Source organism: Psammomys obesus, unplaced genomic scaffold (assembly GCF_907164565.1).
Source record: "Psammomys obesus unplaced genomic scaffold, mPsaObe1.curated_primary_1811, whole genome shotgun sequence".
NCBI classification, from domain to species: Eukaryota; Metazoa; Chordata; class Mammalia; order Rodentia; family Muridae; genus Psammomys; species Psammomys obesus.
The window spans coordinates 3,581,807-3,608,371 of NW_026587215.1; the positions used below are offsets into that span (position 1 = coordinate 3,581,807).

Consider the following 26,565-nt stretch of genomic DNA (forward strand, 5'->3'; position numbering starts at 1 on the left):
GTACACGGAGACAGTGTTCCTTTGTGTAGCCCTGGCTGTCCTGGAACTCACTCTGTAGACCAGGTTGGCCCGGAAAGGCAGGGATCTGACTTCCTCTGCCACCTGAGTGCTGGGATCAAAGGTGTGCACTGTCCCACCCAGCTTTGGGTTTGTCTTTTTGACTTATTTCATGTCCCACTGGTAAGTCCATCTACCCTGTTATGCTGCTGTTGTCCTGTTGCCTCCCAGAGTGCTGGCATTACAGCCATGCACCACTGTGCCTGGCTTAAATGTGGTTTTTCAAGGCAGGGTTTCTCGTGTAGCCTTGGCTGTCCTTGAACTTGTAGACCGCCAGGCTGGCCTCAAACTCAGAGATCTGCCCGCCTCTGCCTCCCAAGTGCTGGGGTTAAAGGCCTGTGCCACCACTGCCCAGCTGAGACAGGGTTTCTCTCACCAGGCTTGGCTCACCATGTGAACTTACAGAGACCACTGGCCTCTACCATTAAAGGCATGTACCACCGTTACTCTGAGAAAAGAAAACTATTTTTAAGCCTGTGCATGGTTGTAATTTCAGCACTTGGGGAACAGAGGCAGGCGGATCTCTGTGAGTTTGAGGCCAGTCTGGTCTACAAAGAGAGTCTAAGACAGTCAAGGCTACACCGAGAAACCCTGTCTTGACAACGAAACAAACCAAAAAGATAGAGCTGGGTATTTTTCCTGTGCTGGCTTTGAGCTTTTAAACTTTGGTTCCTTTGCCTCTGCCTCCTCAGTGCTGGGAATTACAGGTATGTGCTGCTACTCTAAGCTTCTATTTTAACCATTTAAGTTCATAGGTTAGTGCACTTACATGTTTTGGCATCATCTCCACTCCAGAATTTTATTATTTTCCCAAAGTGAAATTCTGTGTCTAATAAGAACTCTCTATAATTCCTCTCTATAAGCCCAGCAAGAACCATTCTATCTAGTGCTGCCAGGAACTTGACTAATCCAGATACATTTCAACAAGATTGTGGAAGTATGGCTGGAGAGATGGCTCAGTGGTTAAGAGCACTCTTTGCTCTTCTAGAGGTCCTGAGTTCAATTCCCAGCACCCACATGATGGTTCATAACCATCTATAATGAGATCTGGTGCTCTCTTCTGGCGTGCAAGGGTACATGGAGTCAGAGCGCTCATATACATAAAATAAATAAATAAATCTTTAAAAAAAAAAAAGATTGTGGAAGTAAAGCTAATCCCAGCACTCAGGAGGCAGAGATGGGCAGATCTTTGTGAGTTCAAGGCTAGCCTGGTCTACAGAGTGAGTTCCAGGACAGCCAGGGCTATTCAGAGAAACCCTGTCTCACAAAAAATGTGTGTCACTGGACAGAAATGAACTATGGCCTCCATGTCTGTGGATCATGAAAGAATATCTTAGGGGCTGGAGAGATGGCTCCGTGGTTAAGATCACTGCCTGCTCTTCCAAAGGTCCTGAGTTCAATTCCCAGCAGCCACATGGTGGCTCACAAGCATCTATGATGGGATCTGATGATCTTTTCTGTCATGCAGGTGTACATGCAGATAGAGCACTCACACGCTAAAGAAAAAAAACCAATCTTAAAAAAAAAAAGAAATCTTAGCCAAGTGTAAGCGATGGGCACACACTAGGCTTAATGCAATCACTCATGTACTTACACCCGCTCTCGGGGGTTTGGCTCTACGGCAGTCATCAGAGCACCTGGGAAAGAGCTTTGTTCATGAGGTTTCGGCATTAAACTTGTCCAAGCTGTCATTCTAGTTCTTACCCGTCATGTCATGTATGCATGAGCATGTCTATGGTCATGTGTGTGCATTCATATAGAGGTTGGAGTTCAGTGCTGGATGTCTTCCTCTGTGCCTCTCCATCTATTTTTTTGTTTGTTTGGTTTTTCAAGACGGGGTTTCTCTGTATGCCACTTTATGTTTTGAGGGTCTCTCATTGAAGTTGGAGCTCACCAGTTCGGCCAGTTAGCTGGCTAGAAAACTCCAGGGTTCCCCTTGTTGTCTTTGTCTTCTTCAGTATTAGGGTTACAGGTGTGTGCTACCACTTTTTAATTTCCATTTATTTAGTTTATTTTAGTTTTTTTTAAAATTATTTAATGTATATGGTTGCTCTATGTGCATGTTCACCTGTGTGCTGAGAATTGAACTCAGGACCTCTAGTAGAACAGATAGTGTGCTCTTCGCCGCTGAACCATCTCTCCAGCTGCCTATTTTAGTTGTTTTTCAAGACCATGTAGCCTTGGCTGTGATGGACAGCTTTGTAGACCAGGCTGGCCTTGAACTCAGCTCCACTTGCCTCTGCTGGAATTACATGCTAATTAAAAAAAAAAAAAAGACTTATTTATTTTATGTCTATGAGTGCTCTAGCTGCATGCTCACCTGCATGCCAGAAGAGGATCATGAGCCATGTGTTTGCCGGGAATTGAACTCAGGACCTCTGGAAGGGCAGCCATCTCAACCACTGAGCCATCTCTCCAGCCCCTTGCCACCAGTTTTTGAAAAATACATTTTAATGCGGGCGCTGGGGTTCAAAGCTTGGGCCTCATGTTTGTGAGGCAAACACTTTTCTAATTGGGCCATCTCCCTAGGCTCCTGATAACTCCTTCGAGTTATGTTCAATTCTTTCCTTTTCGTTAATCATAGTTTTTGAGTCTCTATCAGACAGGCTGGTCTCACCCTTGAGATTCCCCCCCTGCCTCCATCCTTTCTGGATTCCGTAGGATGATGTAAAATGGTAACGGCGTATTGAGTGGTCACTATGCACCAGGCATTGTAAGTGGTTTTACCATCCTTCCTCTTCCTGTCATGGGGATACAGCCTAAGGCAAACTAACTCCATGCTCTCTCCATGCTCTCCTGTCCAGCCACAGAATAGAGCAGGCCTGATTATGAAACTCACCCCATAGATGGTTAATTTGCCTGAGTCACATAGTTTCTAAAGGATACAGCAAGACTTGAAGCCCAGCACTTTCTGGCTTCATTGTCCCAACTCTTACCTGCTAGTCTCTATTGTCTCCTGAGTCCCCCAATTCGTAATAGACCACTTATATTGCCTAAGTGTTTTTCTCTTTTTGAAGAGCTGAGGATAGTTGCCAAGATTCACGCCTATCACACAACTGCTCTACCATTAAGTTATAGCCCCAAGACAATGATCATAGTCTTTTCTTTGGGTGTCTCTATGTAGCCTTGGCTTTCCTGAAATTCTGTATAGACCAGGCTGGCCCTGAGCTCCCAGATCTCTGCCTGCCTTCACCTTCAGAGTTCTGGGATTAAAGGCATGTGCCACCAGGCTTGGCTATCTTTTTTTTTTTTTTTTTTTTTTTTTTTTTTGAGACAAGGTTTTTCTGTATAGCTTTGGCTGTCCTGGACTCACTTTGTAGACCAGGCTGGCCTTGAACTCACTGAGATCCACCTGCCTCTCCCTACTTTGAAAAAGACCTATGAATGTTTTGTCTAAATGTATGTTATGTGGGCAATGCCTGGTTATAAATTGGCCATGTCAATGCTGGGAATCAAATCTGGGTCTGCTGGAAGAGCTGTTTCTCCAGCCCCTAAAATCCCACCTTTTATTTTATTCTTTTTATTTGGAGATAGGTTCTATGTAGCCCATGCTGTCCTGGAAATCACTATGTAGAGCAGGCAGGCCTCAAACTAATAAGAGATCTCCCTGCCTTCTCCCCCTCCCAAGTGCTGGAATTAAAGGCATGATCCCACTTTTGATGTTTTAAAAGTTACTTTTAAGGCCCTGATCTTGTCCTGCTTTCCCCTCTACCTCTGCGCCCCCATTCTCTAAGTGCTGGGATAAAGCATGCCTAGTCATGGTGCCAGAGATTTGGGAGATTTGAACCCAGGGTCTCACACATGCCAGGAGAGCACTCTGCCAACTGAGCCACATTTCTAGCCCCATCCTGTGACAGTTTTCAGGAGGTACTTCCTGAGCCGTGTGTGGTGGCCTAACCCTGTCATCATTATAGCACTCAGGGGGTTGAAACAGGAGGACTGCTTGTTCAAAGCTAGCCTGGGCAATTTAATGAGACCTTGCTTCAAAGTGAAAATAAAAAACACTTTGTGGGTCAGACTGTAGCTCAGCAGTAGAGAGCCCTTGCCTAGTTACTCCAAACCATGGCTTCAATTCCCAGGTACTGCATTTTTCTCCCCGACTAGTTTGCTTTAACTAGGTTTCCAGATCACAAGACAAAATTAATTAGGTAGGCAACTGGAGTTGCTACATTAGTTCTTTTGGTTTTTTGGCCATCCTGGAACTCTAGACTAAGTTGGCCTCAAACTTAGCGAGATCTACCTGCCTCTACCTCCCAAGTGCTGGGGTTAAAGGTGTGTCTGTCACTGCCTTTCCAGAGTTGCTTCCTAATAGGATCATCAGTCAGTTCTAGATGCCTGTTATTCTTCGGAGGCTGCCCTCTCTAGCGCATGGCTCCTGGGAAGGAAATCTGGTCTTCACCTCACCAGCTTCTAGTTTTTCTTTCTCTTCTTTCTTTGAGGAGGAGTTTCTCTGTGCAGGCCTGGATTAAAAAGTCTGTGCCACCACCTTCCAGCTAATTTAGTTTCTTAAGCTATTCTCTTAAGTTAAGTGGCAGAAACTAAGGGAGTCCAGCCACTAGCAAAACAGGATAAGATAGGAAATACAGAAAATAGGGCCTGATGAGACAGTTCAGTCGGTGTAGAACCAAACTGCTAAGCCAGAGCTTTGGGTTGGACCCTTGGAGCCCATACTGTACTGAAGGAGAGAAATGACTTCTCCAGGTTTGTCCTCTGAATTCCACATGTGGGCCATGGACAAGTATGGTCACCCGTTTACACATACCAACAGAGGAAGATACACAAGATAAATGTAATTTAAAAAAAAGACAAATCTGAGAAAAATGTGTTTCCTGGAAGTCCTGTCGACTGAACTTAAGGTCTCAGGAATAGTAGGCAAGCCCACTATCCAATCGGTAATGGCTTGAAGATTCAGTGTCACCTGGAACCTTGCTACCTTCCCCACCCCATTTGATTTCAGGATGCTAAACACAGGAAAACCCTGGAATCCGAGGAACGTGAAAGCATGCTCCCAGCTTTCTGCTGCTAAGTTGTGGTGCCCTACACTTCATAGGCACATTTCCTCACTTTTTCCTAGTGTTGCAGTATTTTTAGCACTCAACATTTCTTGTCTTCCATATTTACGTTATATTTAAGGCTCTTCATAACGTGGTCTTATATTAAGCTCATCTGTTAGAGATGGGTGGAAACATCCCCAAAGGACCTTGGAAGTTTCAGGCAGGTTCAGAAAAACAGTTCTCAAGGCTTCTTTTCCGAGAGTGGTACCTGGTAAGGGTGTGTAGACACGAGATGGGTAAAAACAAACAAACAAACAAACAAACAAACAAACAAAAAACATGCAGGAGTCTAGCCCCGAATCGCCTCCCTGTGGTTTCCCCCCACCCCAGTTTTTTCTAGTCAACAATATTTCCGCAGTCCAAATTTTCCCTTTTGCATCACACATTTCACGGAGAAATGTAAAGGACTCGCTTTTCTGACTTTGGGATATGAACCGTTCCTTTCGGAACGGGAGGGGATGCAATGGGTGTCTATCCCGAAACGCAGGTGCTTTGCGGATTTAACAGGGTTTCAAGGATCTTCAACCCGAGAGGGCAAAACCGGGCGATCGGACCGTGTCTCCGCCGGCCTTCGCCGAGGAGCGCTGGAGCTCCCACCGCCTTTTGCGCAAAGACCCAGCCCAGGCACCTAAGTGTCCACCGACTGAAAATACGTTCTAGGTCCACCCCGGACCCCCCCGCCTCTTCAGGACCTCCCCTTTAAAGGGAGCCACCGAGTGACGCCGGGGGAGTTTGCGGAAGCGCCTACCGCGTTGGGCCCTTGGGCGGATCCCATGATTAGAGCCGGCCCCGCCCCCGGCGCCGCTTCCCCCATTGTGTGAGCTGCTAGGCCGAGGCCCCGCCCCCGCCCCGCCCCCGAGCCCCCGGCCCCTCCCCTGCTTGCCCCCCCCCTCCCCCGATCTTTGGCTCATTTCCGGCCGCCGCCGCTACCGCTATCCTGTAAGGAGGATTCGGCAGAGGCAAGAAACAACAGCCGCCATCTTGTTTGTGTGCTAGGCTGGGGGGGAGAGAGAGAGAGAGAGAGAGAGGAGAGAGCGAGCGAGAGGGACCGGGCGAGAGTGGGGCAAGCGGGACGCCCGGCTGAGTTCGAACTGCGGGAGCAGGGAGTGCGGAGGGGACCGGGCCGGAGAGCAGCGGCCGCGGCCGAGACAGTGGCAGGGGGCCCGGGGCGCACGGGCTGAGGCGACCCCCAGCCCCCTCCTGCCCGCACACACCCCCACGGCGGCCGGGACCGGCGTCGACGCCTGAGGGGGGAGGACATTACATAACCCCGGGCCCCGCGGCGCCTTCGCCCGCCGTCCGCGGCGGCCCCGAGCCGAGCCCCGGGGGGGCGGGAGCGCCCGGCACCGGCAGCCGGGGGGGGCGAGGGCCGGAGAGGCGGCCGCGCTCGTCTCCCTCCGCGGCTTGGCGGGCGGAGGCGGGGAGCGCGGTGCGCGGAGAGGCCGCGTCGGTGGGCTCGGCGCGGGCCTGCGGGCGGGCGGACGGGCGGCCCTGCTCGGCCCGGCCCCCCGGGCCGGGGGGAAGCTCCGCGCTCTCCGTCGTCGCCTCGCCTCCGCTGTCGGCCGCGCGATGTGAGGCGGCGGCGGCGCCACTCTGGCTCTCGGCTCGGCGGGGCTCGGCGCGGCCATTAGGGGCTGGTGCGGCGGCGGCGCGGAGCGCAGCGGCAGGAGGAGGAGGAGGAGTAGGAGGAGGAGGGCTCGCAGGGTGGGGGCGCAGGCCCGGGAGGGGGCACCGGGAGGAGGTGAGTGTCTCTGGTCGCCTCCTCCTCTCCCCCTTTTTCGCCCCCGCCTCCTTGTGGCGATGAGAAGGAGGAGGACAGCGCCGAGGAGGAAGAGGCTGATGGCGGCGGCGCAGCTCCGGGAGACCTCGGCCGGCCGGGCGCCCGCCGTGGCGGGCTGGGGACTGCGTCTGTAGAGCCGCGAGTTCCCGAGGCTTCGCTGCGGCGGACGTGCCCTCCTCAGGCCCGGCCCCTCGCACTTGCCCCTACCATTTCTGTCGAGTCCGCATCCCTCTCCGGCCGCCGCAGACCGGGCGAAGAGAAAAAGGAACTTCCCCCACTCCCCCCCCCCCGGGTGGCGGCCGAGCTCCGGAGCCCACCCGTGGGAGCGGGGCGGGGACCCGGGGCCGAAGAGGAGCTTTCCCCGGGATTCTCTGTTTTCCTCGGCCGCATCTCCGAAAGAATTAAAAATGGCCGAGAATGTGGTGGAACCGGGGCCGCCTTCAGCCAAGCGGCCTAAACTCTCATCTCCGGCCCTCTCCGCGTCGGCCAGCGACGGCACAGGTTAGTCTCGGGGCTCCCGGCTTTCCACGTCTCCCTTGGTCCGTCCTGCTCGTTGCACCTTTATCCCTCGGTGTTTCTGCTTGTTTCTTCCCCTTTTCCCCGGCTGGTGTTTTTAATCTTGAAGGTGCTTGAATGGTCTGGTCGGAGACGTCCAGTAGCCCGACCATTTTCTTCGCCTTCTGATACATTCATTGCAACACTGTGTCATGTCACATCGTTGTGTGTGTTCTGGAATTAAGAGCTCGGAAGTGGGTGCTGCATGGACCTTTATTGTTGGCTCCATGCAATTTAATTTGAGAAATGCCGGTACTATCGTGTGTAAGGGCTTTTATGTACTTCATATATATATAATATATATATATTATTATTTTTTTTTGGTTACTGGTTAATGAGGGATTTCAAATCTTTCTCTCCTGCTGCACTGAATTCTTTTTCCTCTGCTTTCCCACTTTAAAAGGTTTTTGCTCCTGTGTAGCAGATTTTCTGTTGAGGAATGGGGATGGAAGAAAAAAATCTTGGTGTGTGCGATCCAAGGTTTTAACCGTAACGTGAAGTTTAACAAAATACTGTTCTTAGGCCCCTTCTCCTCATCCTTTCCTTAAGAGTCAGTGTGGAACCAAAATGTCTCAAACTGGGTCTTCAGGTGAGGTGACCTGAGGCATTTTCTTCGCAGTTTGTTGACACTTTCTTACTTATGAGGAAAGAGAAAAGATGAAGCTTTTTCTTGAATTAACTACTTAGAAATGAAGATAAGTTGAAAGCGTCCCTGTCAGGAACTTCCAACTAAAGTAATTGTACATGTTTAGAAATGTATAGTAAGTTTTGTGCTTGTGTATGTTGTTTTACTTTTTGGACCTTTTTTGCAGTTTCAGTTTACAAGATCAAGGAGTTCTTTCCTGCAGTCAGCCCCTTTGTTAGGAGACATGCAGGGAGACTTTCCATTATCCCGTTCTTTTTTTCTGCTTCCTGTTAGTTTGGTGTTATTCTGAAGGTTACCAACATGGTTCTTTTTTTGCCATCTGACTTGTTTGAGAGTCCGGGATAATGGAGACCAGTGATGGCCGGTCATCTGACAGTCCACAAAGATGTTCCCGCTTACCACAAGCGTCTCTACCTTAGAGAACAGGCTCAGCACCTCCCCTCCATCTGCCAGTTAGAGGGTACAGTGCAGTTGAAGGTGCTCTGCAAGTTTGTAGGGAACTTTGTTGACCGTGTTTCTGAGTAGGATTTATATTAGACTATGAAAAGAAGATAGAACAACTGCTTTTTTGCATTTAGCACTTGTATTATGAATCATGAGTTTTGTTAACCTGCAACAGTTGGGAAGGATGAATTTTGCAGTGTTCTCCAAGGCACTAACTTTAGTTACACGTAACCAGCTTTCAAGTTTTTTTCCTTAGAGAAGTAAACCATTATGACTTCAAAATTGATATGCATAGACTTTTTTATTTCTACTGTTTTTTTGAGACAGGATTTCTTGGTGTAGCCCTTGGCTGTCTTGGAACTCACAATGTAAACCAGGCTGGCCTCGAACTCAGAGATTTGCCTGCCTCTGCTCCCCCCAGTGCTGGCTTTAAAGGGGCGCACTACCACCACCCGGCTTTAGACATTGCCCCCATAATAAATGCAGTTCTGTAACATGTTCACAAGTTAGCACATTTGACCTAGCCAGGAACATGAAATAAAGTATGGAAATGAATTTTAAAATGAATTATTTTGATAAGTCTTGATTTGAGTGCCTTAGTCTTGAAATTCTGTTCAAACATTTCTGTACAGGTGGTCTACTCTATTCTCTAGAGTTTGATCTATATACTTTCCTAACTTGTATAGCTTTGGCTAACTTAAATCGTTAAAAAGCAAAATTTGCTTTGAATATTTTTGAATACAATTACTGGAGTAATTGGTGTGTGTGTGTGTGTCTATGTCTGTCTTTGTTTAGACATGTAGACTGGCTAACCTGGAACTTAGAGATCCACCAGCATCTGCCTCCCAAGCTCTGAGGCGTTCACCACCATCACATTGCACCAATTACTAGAGCTTTAAATGGGGAAAAAATTCAACACTGAGATTGATTTATTCTTAGTACTAAGGTTTATATTAATATATGTTAATAATAGTAACTTTAAAAGTTGTGGTGAGGGTAAAATATATATATGTATATTTTTTAGTAATTCTTTTTTTTTTTTTTTTGAGACTCGGTCTTTCTATGTAGCTCTTGACTGCTCTGGAATTCTGAATGTTACCAGACTGGCCTCAAAACTCACTGAGAACCTTCTGCCTGTGCCTCAAGAGTTCTCGAGGCTTGTTTTTTTTTTTTTTGCTTGTTTTGTTTTATTGTTTATTTAGTTTTAAATTTGATAACAGGGTTTCATTACAAAGCCCTGGCTGGTTTGGAATTTAGAGAGATCTGACTGCCTTCATCTTCCCACCTTCCCACTGGTGGGACTAAAGGTGTGTGCCACCAGTCCCAGCTGCTATACAATTTAAATTGTACCAGCCTAGCATTTTTGTTTTGTTTTTTTGCAGGGGTGGGGGAATGAGTGTAAAGAAAGTGCTGTCTCTTCTTGACTTACCATGGAGGGTAGTTCTTTGCATCCAGAAACAGATATGATAGTAATACATGTTTTTAGGTAACTTAGAAGGAAGCATTTTACATTTAAAATCTGCAGTGTCTGTATTTATTTATTTATCTGTTTTCTGAAACAGGGTTTCTCCTTGTATTCCTGGCTGTCCTGGAACTCTTATAGACTTAGGCTGGCTTCAAAATAAAAGATCCGCCTCCCCAGTGCTGGATTAAAGGCCTGCATCACCACCACCTGGCTTGTATTTTGATTTTTAAGAAGTCAGTTGGCTATTTAACAAATGTGAAAGTAGTTGTGCCTGATTTTTATTTTATCTAAAGCTAGTCAAAATTCTAGATTCTACAACCCTTTTTTCCCTTTGTCCAAGACAGGGTTTCTCTGAAGCCCTGGCAGTCCTAGAACTAAGTCTGTAGACCGGGGCTGCTTCTACCTCCCGGAGCACTCTGACCAAAGGTGTGTGGCAACACAGCCCTGCTCAACCTTTTTTTAAAAATGTGTGTTTTTTTGTTTGTTTTTTTCTTTCCTGTGTACGCATCTGTGAGGTATTGGGTCTCCTGGAACTGGAGTTGCAGAGCAGTGTGAGCTGTCATGTGGGTGCTGGGAATTGAGCCTGGGTTCTCTGGAAGAGCATCCACTGCTTTCTATTGCTGAGCTATTTCTCCAGCTGGACTCCACAAACTTAAAGTAAATTAGGCTTTAAGTGGGTAGTATAAATATACCTATCAAGTGTTTGAATGTGCTTTCTTTATAAGAAAACTAAATCTGTGAGGTGGTAAGCTCTGAGGTACTTCAAAACAGATAAATATTTAACTCACTTATTTTTTTGAAACAGGATTTCAAACAAACCCTGGCTGACCTGGCCTTGCTTTTTAGACCAGGCTGGCCTGGAACTCACCTGCCTTTGCCTCTCCATTGCTGGGATTAAAGGCGTGTGCCACCACCCTCCCTCCTTTCCTCCCTTCCTCCCTCCCTCCCTCCCTAAAATTGGTAACAGAAGTTAATAGGTGAGCTTTTAAATTAATTTTTTTAATTAATTACAATTTATTCCTTTTGTATCCCAGCTGTAGCCCCTCTCTTGTCTCCTCCCAATCCTCTCTTCCTCCTCCTCCTCCCATACCCCTCCCCCAGTCCACTGATGGGGGAATCCTCTCCTTCCATCTGTTCCTAGCCTATCCGGTCTCTAGGTGAGTGTTTTGTTGTTGTTTTTTTTAATACTTGTTGAACTGACCATCAGTGATGGCAATGATGACAGTGTTCCTTTCATTGCTCAGTGAACATTTTGTCACTGCGTGGAAATCACTTAAGAGCACTTAAGAACAGGCTATGTCAAGATGGTAACAGTTTTAGGACCTATCATAATTAAGTAGGGCTAAGGTTTCTTCTGTAGCCCTACTGTGTGGTAAGTGGATTGTCTTGGGTTTGTGCCCCAAACCAATCCTCCCCCAATTTCAAAGACACTAAGGACATACTGTATAAAGTAAACTTGACTTTTGACCACTAGGTTAGTATAAGCACTAGAAAACTGGTAAGAATGATTGTCTTGATATTTTTCCCCCTCTGGCTCCCTAGTGCTGGGATTATAGGGACAAGCCACACATTTTTTAAAATTCAGTTTTTCTCAAGTTAACTTTGTATAAGTAAGTGACTTATCCTACTTAGCATTATATTTTAATTTTGTTTTTTAGTTGCAAACGGTATATTAGTTGCTTCTGAATCAAATGGGTTGAACAACCCCTTGGTTTGGTGATGCATTGCTGACTGTGGTGAAATAGCAGAACACATTGTCTGGTACCTTAAAATTCTTCAAGGCCTTGTAAAATCAGTGATAGGATCTCAAGAAGATTGTTTGGTTGACAGTGAGATAAAGTGACATTTTAAGTTGTAAGTCCTGTGTGTTACAATATGGGTGCCTTTTCCTAGCAAGAGCTTGTGTTCTGTTGCATAAGTAGAGAATGTGTTAGCATGCCCAGTGAATTGATGAGGGAGGAAAGGAGGGAGAAGAGGGTTTCTGCCTTTGCCCTTTGGAATTTTATATTCTACCTCCTGTAGTCTGTTCAACTTGAAAATAAACTAAAGCACTTGAAAATCAATACATAGTGGTGTTTGTAGACATATTAAATGGTTAAAGAAAGGTAAGAAGTGTAGGAAGAATGTTACCTTCTAAGTGGAAGTATAAAACAATTTTTCGTGAATTTACAGAAACAATTCAGAGGTCAGTCTGCCATCAATTAATGGAAAATAGGAAATAATTGTTTTGTGGTTTCTAGTTCCTTCTTTCCTTTGTTCCTTTGTTCCCTCCTTCCTTCCTTCCTTCCTTTTCTTTTCTTTTGAGATAGGGTCTTGCTCTTTTACGTAGGTGGTCTGAAAACTCTAGGGTTTAACCAACCTTTCATTTCAGCCTCTTTAGTAGCTAGGACTAGAGGCATGCTACATTATACCTGATTTGAAATTATTTTGAGTATAAGAAACATTAGTGAAATTAATGGGTGAGTGAAACAACTTATACCAAAGATTAAGACAAATTAAAACTTTTGTGCTGGCTTTGGTAACACATATACTAAAATTGGAGTAATACAGAGAAGAATAGCATGGCCTCTGTGCAAGGATGATACAAAAATTTGAATTTTTTTTTTTTTAAATTAAGTTTTGAGTTGGGCGTGGTCATTTGTGCACACCTATAATTTCTGCAATGAAGGGGCCATGTCAAGGAGGATTGAGAGTTTGAGTCCAGCCTGAGCTATAATGTAGTAAATAAAAATGAAGAAAGAAAATGAAGAAACCAAAATAACAACATTTTTGCAAATGACCTTTTATGTGCTTTTTTTTTGTTTGTTTGTTTGTTTGTTTGTTTTTTGTTTTTGTTTTTTTTTTTTTTTTTGGTTTTTCGAAAAGGGGTTTCTCTGTATAGCTTTGGCTGCCCTGGAACTGACAAAGATCTGCCTGCCTTTGCTTTCCCAGTGCTGGAATTAAAGGCATGGGCCACCACCAGCCTGCCATAAAGGGTGGAGGGGTTTTTGCTTGTTTGTTTTTATTTATGTACTTCATATATACAAATGCTCTGTCTCCTTGTACATCTGCATGCCAGAAATGAGTATCAGATCATATGGTTTTGAGCTACCATGTGGTTGCTGGGAATTGAACTCAGGATCTCTAGAAGAGCAGTCAGTGTTCTTAACCTCTGAGCCATCTCTCCAGCCCGTATTTTTTTCATGCCATGGTTAGTAGTGTCTTTCTGAAATTTTGACATTGTACTTTTCTGTTTCTCAGTACTTGGAAGGAGTTTAAAATGGATCTATCAAGATGGCTGAGTGGATAAAAGTACTTATTTGTGTAATCCTATAGACCTGAGTTCATTCTGTAGAACCCATATAAAGGTTAAAAAGGAAAATCAACTGCACAAAGTTGTGCACTGCCCTCTGCATGCTGTGAACATGCACGTACAGACACAATGGGGAGCTAAGAGAGTAAATAGTGATTAATTAAGCCTCTTAGCAAGTTGGATTTTTTTTTTTTTTTACCTTTTAGATTTATTTTGTTCATGCTTATTGTGTGTGTGTGTGTGTGTGCCATGTATGTGCCTGGTGCCCCCAGAGATCAGAAGAGGGTATGGATCCCCGAGACTGGAGCTGCCATGTGTATGCTTTGGAACTGAACCCAGATTTTCTGTAAGAGCAGTAAGTTCTCTTAACTGGTGTGTCATTTTTCCAGCTCCACAGATAAAATTTGTTTTTAGATATAGATTCTTACTTTAAAATAAATGCCTCAAAGAACAAGCCGCAATTTTGTTGAGAGAGAAAATAATTTTGAGGCTAGCATGGTCTACATAGCCAGTTCTAGGCCATCCAAGGCTACATAGTGAGAGCCAATCTCCAAAACAAAACAAAAACCTTCTGAGCAAAAAAGTAAATGGGTGTTGGAATCAGACTTTGAGAATTGCGAATCCCATGCCTTTATTAACCAAACCCTGAGCGAAGAACCCACTTCTGTTCATCTTTAACTGTAGCACCACCATCATAGGTTGTGGTGAGGGGTAAGTGAGAATGCTGTGAAAACTGTCATCCAGAACTCTAGGAGGATGAGACTAATTATTTTCAGTCAGAGTCTAGTCTGGATGACAAAGTGATACAGTGTCTGGCCAGCTAGGGCTACAGAAAGGGACAAAATAAAAGCCAGGACAGCACTTGATGATGTATAATGTGCACATTAAATGTTACCGGTTAATTGCACCTCCACTGTAGGAAGTTAGTGGTAGGGTTTTATTTAAAGGACATACAGATAGAATGGATAAAGACAAAGGCAAGGACTGAAAGTTTGGAGCTAGTGATCAAGTAAGTCTTGGAGCAGAGTTTTATTTCATTAGCCCAAAGTCTTTTAGAAGTTTAAGAATATGGGAGCAGAGAGGCAAACATAAGAATAAAAGCACTCAGCTGAGTGATGCCACACACAGGTGATCCTGGCAGAGGCAGGCGGATCTCTGAGTTCTGGGCCAGCCTGCTCTACAAAGTTGGTTCAGGACAGCCAAGGCTACACTGTTAATCATGGTGTACCTATAATTGTAGCCTTTGGAAGCTGGAAGCAAGAAATTGCAGATTTCAGGACAGCCTGGACTAGAGTGAGGGCCTGTGCTTAAAAAAAAAAAAAAGACAGCTATATGACACCATGTGTGTGTTGGGAATTGAACCAACCATAGCAGTAGCAACAGGTGCTCTTCATTGCTGAGCCATCTCTTCAGGCACTGTTTTTGTTGTTTTGAGACAAAGACTTACTGCACTACAAGATGGCCTGGAATTCACTGTAATAGCCCAGTAGCTCAGACTGAGTTTCTCTGTGTAATCCTGTTCTGGGCTTTGTAGACCAGGCTGTCCTTGAACTCAGAGATCCTCCTGCCTCTGTCTCCCAGAGTGCTGGGATTAAAGTCATGTGCCACCTTGCCCACTTTCTGCTTGAAATCTTTTGAGATGCTTCTGCCTGCCCTGTGTCCTCCAGTAGAATCACCATGCATGGCAAAAAAGATGCTTTCCTGTTTGTTTTTTTGACAGGGTGACTCTTTGTATAGCCCTAGCTTTCCTGGAACTCTGTAGACCAGGCTGGCCTCAAACTCAGAGATCCAGCTGTCTCTGCCTCCTGAATGCTGGGATTAAAAAGGCCAAAAGGATTCTTAAAAAGAGGAAGAAAAATGTAGTGCTTCTTTGTTTTCTTTTATCACACCAAGAAATACATACATACATACATACATGACAATCTTATACTATAACTCAGTCTGACTTCAAACCATAACAATCATGCCTGCTTCCTCTGTGTCAGGATCACAGGTCTGAGCCATTGATACCTAGCTTAAGGATTAAGAACTGCATTTACATGTAGAACCAGAAACCTTGGTCCAGCGTGATATTATTATTGTGTGTATACACATACGTTTATTTGTTGGTGGTGTGTGTGGGCAAGCTGGTGATTTTTGGCTGTGTTCCATAATCACACCTGACCTTATTTTTGAGTTGGGGACTTTCTTAATCTGAAATTTACTGGTTAAGATAGTCTAGGCAACAAGGTTCGGGGCTTCTCTCTCAACTTCCCCCCAGGGTTGGGATTACATGTCATTGCTTAGCTTTTACATGGGTACTGGGGCCTCAAACTTAGGACTTCATGCTCGAGTGGCTAGCATTTTACTGATGGAGCTGGCTCCCCACCCCTACTGATAATGAACTGGTATTTCCTTCCTTTTGCCTTATCCTCCTTGAGTGCTGGGATTACAATGATGGTCCACCTTTATAGACACTGGTGGCTATCTTTGAAGAATTTGTTTGCTGTTTAGGAGTCTTAAAGTAGATACTAGATACTGCTAATAAGAGTATCCCTTGACTGGAATAGGGGAGTATGTGAGGCTAGACAGTGATCATTCCAAGAACCTGTAAATACCACCCGCCTGGAGGGACAGCAGAAAGTTAGAGATGAACAAGGGGTTAACCATGTGCGACTAACAATGCTTATAGAAGTTTAAAACTTACATGTTAGCTGTTTGAATGGATGCAAAGTTATACTTACGTATTAAAGTGAGGAAAGGCTTGCAAAGAGGAAGAGAAGTGAGATTTAAAGGATGCTTGCTCTAGTGAGGGTGGTCTTGATCACAGAAGATGGAAAAAAGTGGGAAGGTTTGGAAGTTAGGTAGCTGAGACTTAAGTTGGTATTGATTCCAGTATAAGTAACTAGGTGATAAAAATCTAAGCTTATTCCCAAGTTTCAAGTTGTGGAAGATGGGTAGGTAGTTTACTAAGAGATTATAGGAAGTGTGCATGTGTATTTGTGTGTGAGAGAGTGAATGAATGAATATGCTGGGAGAGTGAGTTAAAACTTGGATATTTTGAAGTTTCTTCTGAATTGAGTAAGGCACTATCTTCATTTGTAGCCAGCAGTTCCTGAGTATTTACCAAGGATTAGACATTGGGATACAAAGATGAACCAAGGTGGTATCTATCTGCTCCTGGTGGTGCAGGATCTGGTGAGGTGGTGCAAATACAAACACACAGGTGTTTTTTCCAAATAGTGCTCTGGAATCTTCAAAGGTAGCTGATAGGGGCCAGGCAGTGGTGCACATGCCTTTAATCTCAGTATTTAGGAGACAGAGGTAGGTGGATTTCTGTGAGTTATAGGCCAGCCTGGTCTACAGACTGAGTTCCAGGACTCAAGAAACCCTGTCTTGAAACCCTCCGCAAAGAAAAAAGAAAGGAAGCTGATAGGGGTATTTCAGACATGGGTCGTGATTGTTGCTGGAGAAATTCATGTAGCAAAGTGTGTATTTTAAAAAAAAGTTGCTAGGGCTGATGAAAGTACTTAGCTTTTCTTAGACAGGAGGAAGGGTATTTCACACAAAGTAAATACAAGTGATGTGACTAGAACCTATGCTGAGGGTTGGGGTGTTTTCATGGAGACAGATGGAAGAGAGGATAACACAGTCTAAGGAATTTGCAGTTCTTTGGTTATCAAAACATTTGAGCGTGTAGGAGTCGGAAAGTGTTGGTGAAAGACTGATGGCAGTGTACACAGCCTTGTTGCAGGCAGAGAGCAGAGTGGCTGTCCTAGAACCCCTTTGTAGACCAAGCTGGCCTAGAATGCAGACCTCCCCGAGTTGCCAGCAGATTAAAGACTGTGTCATCACTGCCTGGGTAGAGACTTTCTTTCATTTTGTTGTTTGTTCCTTTCTTTCTTTTAATTGGTGATTATTTTTTTATTGAGTATGCATTTGATGTGTGGGTTAGAGTAGAAATTTGTGGAGTTGTTTACCTTACCTTTATATTTATTATTCTAGGATCTGGATTCAGTTGGTCAGTCCATTTACCTATCTTTCTGGCAACTCTAGGAGATTTAAAAAAAAAAATAGCTGGGTAGTGGTGGTGCACATTTTTAATTCTAGCACTCAGGAGGTAGAGGCAAGTAGATCTTTGAGTTTGGGAGTTTGAGGACAGCCAAGGCTATTCAGAAAAAGTCTGTCTCAAGAGCAAAAAAAAAAAAAGATTTTTTTCTGTTTATATTTTTCTTGCAGGTATTGCTTTTGAACAAACTGAGGTTTATTGAAAATCAAGAAGTGTACAGTGTTAACACCAAGTTTAGGTTTAATGTGAATATATCATTTAGTTGATTAAAAAAAAAAAACCAAAACCAAGCATTTTCCTTTATGTGTGTGTGGGCGCGTCTGTGGTGCTTAGAGAGTAGAATGTGTAAAATCCACTGGAGCTGGAGTTACAGGTAGTTGTAAACTGCCAGCTTTAGTGCTGGGAACTGAGTGCAAGTCTTTTGAAAGAGCAGTAAGTGCTTTTAACCACTGAGCCCTGTTTCTAGCCCATTCAGCTGATGTTTGTTTATTTTTCATGTGTATGAGTGTTTGCATACAAGCGTGTGTACCACCTGTGTGTCATGTGGGTTCTTTGAACAGAACCTGAGTCTTCTGCAGGAGCAGTAAGTGCTTTTACCCCTGAGCTGTCACTGTAGTTCTTTGAGCTCTGTTACTACTACCACCATTTGCAAGGTCTTACTTTGTAGCTCTGCCTGATCTGGAACTCCCTTTGTAGGCCAGGCTAGTCTTAAATTGGAAGACACTGCCTATTTGCAGTTTCATTTATTGTTCTTTTGTATGTATGGATGTCATTTTAGTTTTTTTTTTTTTTTTTTCCAAGACACGGTTTCTCTGTAACCTTGGCTGTCTTGGACTCACTTTGTAGACCAGGCTGCCCTTGAACTCACAGAGATCCGCCTGCCTCTGCCTCCTGAGTGCTGGGTCTACAGGCATGTGCCAACCACCCGGCTTTATCTATCTATCTATCTTACTTATCAGTCTATCTATATCTATCTATCTATCTGTCTGTCTGTCTATCTATAGCTAATCTTATGCACATTGATATTTTGCCTGAATGTATGTCTGGGTGACAGGTTCTGGACATTTGTGAGCTGTCATGTAGGGGCTGGGAATTGAACCTGGGCCTTCTGAAAGAGCAGCCAATGCTCTTAATTGCTGAGCCATCTCTCCAGCTCCTGTGTATGGGTATTTTAACTGCATGTATGTCTGTGTACCCTGAGTGTACTTAGGTTATAGATGATTGTGAGCCACCATGTTGGTGCTGGAAATTGAATCTGTTTCTCTGTAAGAACAACCACTGCTTTTAACCTTTGGGCCATCTCCCTAGCCCCTTCAGCTTATTTATCCATAAGAGAGGGTTTGTCTTTCTTGGCTGACCTTGAACACGCAGAGATCCATCTGCTTTTTCCTCTTGAAAGCTGGAATTAAAGGCCTGTGGCACCTACACTTGAGTAGGAGACCTGAACTTGAATTCTGCAAGAGCAATATATACTCTCAGCTGTTGAGCCATCTCTCTAGCGCTCCACCTCAAGCCTAGTTTTGTTTGGGACCTGGGAGAGAACCCAAACATCATGTGTGTTAAATAAGCACTCTAACAACTAAGTTGTATTTTCAGCCCCCTTTTCAAAGTTTCTCTTTCTTTTATGTTATTTGTGCCACAACACTGAACAACTTGTATGAGTCTGTGTGGCCTTTCTTACTACCATACTATGTGTGTATGGAGGATCAAGGTTGGCAGGAGTTGCCTTTACTAGCTGGCCATCTTGGTAGACGGCACCTGCTTTTTTTTTTTTTTTTTTTTTATAAACAATGTTTGTTTGTGATTTTTCTCCATATTTCATGACATGTTCAGTACATGTTCATTCACTATGTTCAGTATGCTGATAATTTCCTTGGATATACCAGTGAAAGTGAAAAATAGATATGTTTAAAATCTCAATTATGTAAACAACAGTGAAGCAGTGAAAAAAGTATTAGTATATTAATCAATTCTTTGAATGGTAGCTTTAGATCACATTCATTCAAAATTTATATTCCCAACTTTGTAGTTTAAAAAAATTTTTTTTGTTCTAATTATTTGTGTTTTTGTTTTTGGGTTTGTGCACATGAATGTACTGCTCTTGGAGATCAGCAGAGGGTGTCAGGTTTCCTGGAACTGGAGTTACAAATGGTTCTAAGCCACCTGAATTGGGTGGCTTGCTTGTTTTGCACTACATATTGTCCATTGAGCAGGCTCTCCAGCTCTTACATGGCTTATTACGCTTTTCTCGTAGAAGGGCTGGTCAGATTGTTTAAAAGTCAAAACAAACAAAATCTAGACTCCAGGGCTAGAGCTATGGAGCTCAGTTCCCTGAGTTCAGTCTCTAGCACCAAATATAATCAGGTGTACTGGATTTCAGGATTACAGCTCGAATCCCAGTACTTTTGCATACTCTTAACTGCTGAGTCCTCCTCTAGCACACACTAGTTTGTTTTATTTTGAGATAGGATCTCATGTAGAAAGGTTGGCTTTGAACCCTTGATCTTCCTCCCTAGATTTTTCCAAGTTCTGTGGATTATATGTGTGTACCACCACACCCAGTTTCCATTGTTTTTTTCCATTTAAAAGCTCTTCGAAACCTTTTTTTTTTTTTTTTTTGAGACAGGTTTTTCTCTTGTAGTCTTAGCTGTCTTGGACTCACTTTGTAGACCAGGCTAGCCTCATATTTACAGCAACCTGCGTGCCTGTCACTGCCTCACTGAGTGCTGGGATTAATGTGCCACCATGCCTGGCTTTTTGGGCACTTAAACACTTAAGGGTTAAAACAGGTCATTACAATTCAGGGGTCAACAAAATGGTGATGGTTTTTGAGATAGTGTCTCTTGTAGTCTAGAATGACCTTGAACTCCTTGTCTGGCCTCCATTTCCCAGGTACTGGAATTATAGGAGTGTGCTGTATTTAACTTTGGGTAGAAGTCATACTGGTTTGTATGTCTGCACGTGTAAAAACCAATTTAAGACCTTCTCCCCTTGCCACACAACAAAGCATTTGCTGATCTAAAATGGTAACATGCCAATATTGAGTCCAAAATGTATAATATGAACTATAATTCTTGCCTGAACTAGAGTGGCTATTGTATCTTAAGGGTACACAGAAGCATTGTTTTATGCCCATTTCTGGCTAGATTTTTGTTAAAGCAAACTTGTGTAGGATACACCTTATATGTAAGGAAATTTGCTCCACTAGTGAAGCCTATACTTGTGATCTGAGAAGTGATAAACAGTGGTTAGACAGCCCCTTCACCTGTTGATTCTTTTCTACTGCATCCAAACTTGTATTGGTTGTCTATATAGTACAGTATTTACTCTTAAGGAATTCTGGAGTTGCCCAATTTAATTTCATCAATTTGAAGTTTTTGTTTTGAGAATCAGGTTTTACTTTCAGGGAGGCATGAAAATCACTCTGTAGCCAAGCAAGCCTGAGTTTGCAGTGTTCTTCCTTCCTCAGCCTCCTGAATGCTAGGATTATAGGCATGAGCCATCATTCTCAATTTAGTTTTATCTTTCTAAAAAAAATTTTTTTAAAGGTCTGGAAAGAAGGCTCAGTGGCTAACAACAGCCTCCTGCCCTTCAACAAGACAAAGTTCAGTTCCCAGCACCCAAGTTAGACTGCTCACAACCACTTGTAATTCTGTCTCCAGAGAATCTGAGGCTCTTCTGATCTCCAAGGGCACACACATAAACACTTATAAGTAACAATTAGAAAACAAAGTTTTTACATTAATTTGTGTGTGTGTGTGTGTACATGTCTGTGTGGGTCAACACATGTGAGTGTGACGGTCAGAGAACAGCTTACAGGACTCAGTTCTCTTTTATTAATGTGATTCTGGGGCATGAACCAGGCTTGGCTGCAGGAGCCATTATCTAGTGAGCCATCTCTCTGGTCCAGCATACCTTTTTATGATTTTTCATTTTTATAAATTTATTTTTATGTATATTGGTGATTTGTCTGAATGTGTGAGGGGGTCACACATTCCTGATTCTCAGGAACAGGAATTAGAGACAGTTGTGAGCTGCCATGTGGGTGCTGGGAATTGAATCCTGGTCTTCTGGAAGAGCAGCCAGTGCTCTTAACCGCTGAGCCATCTCTTCAGCCCCTTGATGATTATTAAGTACTAAGTTTTCAGCAACTCATTTAGTAGCCCTCTTTCCCCTTGGTTTTATTTTAGGCACAGTTCTTAAGTCTTATAACCTGTTTGGGTAACCAAAATTAGCCCTTAAAAAAATACATAACTATTTTAGTCTTTGAAAAGCTGCCATCCAAAAGCTAATTTTCCTGTGGAGAGTTGTAGATAGATTAATTTATGCTTACCAAGAACTAGACTGTCTTGAGAGCTTCTGATTTTGGTTGTGTCAAACTTAAACTTTATCTTTTTATTTGTTTTTAGATTTTGGTTCGCTGTTTGACCTGGAACATGACTTACCAGATGAATTAATCAACTCTACGGAACTGGGACTAACCAATGGTGGTGATATTAGTCAGCTTCAGACAAGCCTTGGCATGGGCATAGTACAAGATGCAGCCTCTAAACATAAACAGCTGTCAGAATTGCTACGGTCTGGTAGTTCCCCTAACCTCAATATGGGGGTTGGTGGCCCAGGCCAAGTTATGGCCAGCCAGGCCCAACAGAACAGCCCTGGATTAGGTTTGATAAATAGCATGGTTAAAAGCCCAATGGCACAGACAGGCTTGACTTCTCCCAACATGGGGATGGGCAATAGTGGACCAAACCAGGGTCCTACGCAGTCCACAACAGGTATGATGAACAGTCCGGTGAATCAGCCTGCCATGGGAATGAACACAGGGATGAATGCTGGCATGAATCCCGGAATGTTGGCTGCAGGCAACGGACAAGGGATAATGCCCAATCAAGTCATGAATGGTTCAATTGGAGCAGGTCGGGGACGGCCGAATATGCAATACCCAAATCCAGGGATGGGCAATGCTGGCAATTTATTGACTGAGCCACTACAGCAGGCCTCTCCTCAGATGGGAGGACAAACAGGACTGAGAGGCCCCCAGCCTCTTAAGGTGGGTATTGTTTTTGTTTGTTTACAGAATAGCCTTCGGGCTGTTTTAGTGATATAGGAAGAGCTTGAGGTTATTTGTGTGTTTGCCAACGATCTAATGTGTTGGTACAAATCATGAGCTCCTTTACTAAATTTATAGAAAATATTTTTATGCTTGACTGGTATCTGTACCTTCATGGTTTTTCCAAATGGTTGCTTGTGAATTCTCAATCTTTCTGACCTCTTAACTTTTGGGATATTTTCATCTCATTTTAGAATCCACATTATTCTTGTAGCCTCCTTAAAAAAGTACAATTTCTGGATCCTAGGTATTAACACTGTTTAAATAGAGAGTTCATTTGTTCTACTTCTCAGATGACTGTGTGTGAGTACACATGTTTGTGTTTATTAAGTCTAGATCTTGGGCTATTCTTGCAGAACACCAGAGTTCAGTTCCTAGCACCCACAACAAGTGGCCCACAACTTCCTGTAGCTCCAGTTCCAGGGGATCCAACTCTCTCTGGCTTCTGCAGGTACATGCACATATACACATTGTGCACAACATCCCATCAGGCACATACATATACCCACAAATAAAAACATCTTAAAAAAAAAAAGAAAGGCAAAGTTTTGCTATGGACTTGGCTGGCGTAGAACCTGCTTGTGGTTGAGGCCGACCTGAGTCTTAGAGTGGTTCTCCTTCCTCTGCCTCCTGTAACATTTCGTGCATGGTTTAATTAGCTGCCGTACCCCATCTTAATTCTTTTCATTCTTTTCATCACCTCAGCCTGGGATTGGGGAAATGGGAAGGGTGAGGGTAGGATTCTTTCATGTTAAACATTATTCATAGTTGATGATATTGAGCATGTAGAAATGAAACCAATGAAAATTTAACTAGCGTTATAGGTGGTTTGATAACCAGATAGATGTTGGACCTTGTTTGAGATTTTTGTTGTTTTGAGACAATGTCATGCTATGTATCCTTGACTGGCCTGGAATTCACTACGTACACCAGACTGTTCTCAAAGTCAGAGATCTGCCTCTATCAGTAATACTGGAATTAAGAGCATGGGTCACTGTAGCCAGCTTTTTGTGTCTTTATTATTGTTTGTGACACTGAGTTTAGTTAGGATTGCTTGTGTGAGCATAGGACATTACTGGAGCATAGGCAACTGTCCTGTGCTAATACCGCTGAAGAAAATTAAGTTTTGCCTAGCAACCATTAACTGTTAGTAATGAACTATTCCCCTGTCTATGATGAGATGTTAACTGGCTCCATGCTGTACAGGCTTTTCTTTACCTCCTTCTTCACCCTTTTTTTTTTTTTTTTTTTTAAATGTGAGTATGCATTGCAGGGTCCAGCAGGTATATAAGGATCCCAACAACTTTTGAAATTTTGTTTTTTCCTTTTCACATTTACATGGATTCTAGGTGAACTCTTACCAAACTTGCATGCACAGAAGCTCCTTTATCCCTGAATCATCTTACTCTTGTGCAGATTTTATTCAAGTTTTGTTGTGAGTTCATTATTGTAGCAGTCATATTGTGTCTGGCATTTTACAGCAGCCCTCTCTGTTCCTTGAGCCTGGGTTTGATATAATTAACCCATTTGTCACTTAAACACTCAACAGTCACTTGTTCTAAGCACCTTGACCAGTTTTGTTTTATGCAACTCTGCATTAACTACTGTCCAATACAGAAAGAAGCTTCTCTGATCCAGGACCAAGGTTCACAAAAGCATTAGTGTGTAGGTATAAACAAAATTACTAAGAAGGTGTTCAGATATGATGTTAGCAAATAGCTCTGGGCTTCAGGATGAGGCATGAATGTTCTCCTGTGGACCAGGTCTGAAATCCAATTAGAAACCCATGGTTTACCCTCATAATAGTAAGGGTACTATTGCATCATTGGGGACCCCTCACTAGAAGCTTTGTGTTGTGGCTTGCAAGGTGCATAAGGTTGTTGATGACTTTCTTCCCTAGCAGTTTGCTATATTATACCTTCCCGCACTATGAAAGCTAGTCAGCAGGAAGGAAACTTCTAGCTGCATTCCAGCTTGATTCCTCCATGTTCTGTAACCTAGGTCTGAGGTTTTCACCAATAGTGTTCTGTCTAGTTCAGGTGGCAGTGGTAATAGCAGCGGTCTGTATTGGTGGCTTGTGGAGTATCTCTGACCAGATCTTAAGGGCCGATATCCCACATTGAGACTTTCATTTAGTAGTAACCTATGCGAGCAGCAGTACTGATTTGCGCAGAATACTTTTGTTTAAATTTTTTTTTCTTTGCAAGGTGGTAGTACACCTTTAATCCCTTAGCACTTACAAGGCAGAGGCAGGTGGATATCAGTGAGTTCAGAAAAACAAAAAACAAAAGCAGACTTTTTGGCTCACACTTCTGTATTTTTAATGTTCGTGTAAAGGTGGGCACACTTAATGTGGAGGTCAGAGGATATCAGGCTTGCATTTCAATCATGTTTACTCACTGAGCCATGTTTCTAGTCCTAAACAATTCTGTGTAGCCTTGACTGTCCTGGACTCACTTTGTAGACCCGGCTGGCCTCGAACTCACAGAGATCATTCTCCCTCCCCCAAAGCCCCCTATTTCTGCCTCCCTGAGTGCTGGGATTAAAGGTGTGTCCCACTGCACCCGGATTTTTTCATTTTTTTATTGTTATATGAGATTTATTTGTAGATACTTGTGTTCCACAGTGGGGAAAGACGAGAACTTTCTGGTGGTGGTTTCTTCCTTCAGTCTTAATAAGGGTTATGTGGATTAAACACCCGTGTCTTCAGGTTTATACAGCAAATGCTTTCTTCTCCCTCCTACCCCACCTGCCCTCAACCACCTACACATTGCCGTGGTCTCTCTTAGTGCCCTGACCTCTGAAGATGCTCTCAAGTTAAACATACAAATCTAAAAGTTTGAAGCTAAGATCCACAATAGATATTTTGTGGAATTTATCTTTCTAGGCTTGGGTTAACTTATGCTTTGTATTTTCCAGTTCCATCTATTTTCCTTCAAATTTCATTTTTCTTTACAGCTGCGTTTCATTGTGTATGTATAAATTTTTTTAGCCATTAGTTGGTGGACATCTAGGCTGCTTCTGTTTCCTACTTATTACGAATGGAGCAGCAGTCAACATGGAGATATATGGAACTTATCTAATTATGTCAGGCAAGTGTTAAGCAGAAAGAGGAGGCTGGAGAGATGGCTCAACTATTCAGAGCACTAACTGCTCTTGCAGAGACCTGGGTTCAATTCCCAGCACCCACATGGCATCTCACAACTGTCTGTAACTGCAAGATCTGACACCCAGAGACATATATGTAGGCTAAGCACCAATGCACATAAAATTAAGTAAAATTTTTTAAAAAGCAGAGAGGTTCACTGGGAGGAACCTAAGTTGGTGTGTTAAAAGTTGTTATTGCCAGGTGGTGGTGGTGCATGCCTGTAATTCAAGCACTCTGGGAGACAGGGGTAGGCTTATCTGAATTGGATGCCAGACTGCATAGGACAGCCAGGTCTATACAGAAAAACCATGTCTCAAAAAACAACAACAAAAAAGTTGTGGCTGTTTTAAATGTGTGTGTCTGCAAATAGGTATGTGCACTGCACATGGAGGCTTTAGGTCAGAAGCATTGGATTTTCCTGATGTAGCGGGATTATAGGCAGTTGTGAGCCTCCTGAAGAACCAAGTGTAAATCCTCTAATTCACTGAGACATCTTTCTAGTGTGTCCTTTCACAGATTATATCCTCATTGATTCAGGAATTGGATACATGCCAATGAATAAAGCATAAATTCCTGCCCTCGTAGAGATTAAGTTTTGATAGTAAATTTCACATAAAGGTTTTTTTGTTTGTTTGTTTGTTTTTGTTTTTGTTTTTGTTTTTTGTTTTGTTTTGTTTTTTGAGACAGGTTTCCCTGTGTAGCACTGGCTGCCCTGGAGTTACCTCAAATTTACAGAAATCCATTTGCCTCTGAGTGTTTGGATTAAAGGCATGTGTGATCACCAGGCAAGAAATGGATCTTAAGCTGAGCATGCTGGCTCACAGCTTTTATCCCAGCAGCTGGGAGGCAGAACCCCATGGATGGGTCTCTGAATTAAAGGCCACCCTGGTCTACTTAGAGAGTTCCAGGCCAGCCAGAGCCAACAGTGAGACCCTGTCTCAAAAGAACAGGAGGGTGGTTGTG

General features: G+C 43.6%; 2 protein-coding genes and 1 non-coding gene across 3 annotated transcripts in view; 2 read left to right on the top strand and 1 right to left on the bottom strand.

Moving 5' to 3' along the window:
• Positions 1 to 6,371: 6,371 nt before the first annotated feature.
• On the bottom strand, positions 6,372 to 7,281 carry LOC129673256 (basic proline-rich protein-like). Its single transcript, XM_055602968.1, has 2 exons — positions 7,209 to 7,281; positions 6,372 to 7,048 (listed from the first exon to the last, which is right to left on the bottom strand). Exons 1-2 carry the CDS (start codon positions 7,279 to 7,281, stop codon positions 6,372 to 6,374), a joined length of 750 nt encoding a protein of 249 aa, XP_055458943.1.
• Positions 7,282 to 7,298: 17 nt separating this feature from the next.
• Ep300 (E1A binding protein p300) overlaps positions 7,299 to 26,565 on the top strand; it is a 67,882-nt gene continuing 48,615 nt past the window's right edge. Inside the window, exons 1-2 of the mRNA XM_055602956.1 lie at positions 7,299 to 7,392; positions 21,751 to 22,394. Coding sequence (XP_055458931.1) covers positions 7,299 to 7,392; positions 21,751 to 22,394 — 738 coding nt within the window. The remainder of the gene's footprint in view (positions 7,393 to 21,750; positions 22,395 to 26,565) is intronic.
• Positions 12,508 to 12,610, top strand: LOC129673381 (U6 spliceosomal RNA). Its single transcript, XR_008719655.1, has one exon. It is a non-coding gene; the product is annotated as a U6 spliceosomal RNA (small nuclear RNA).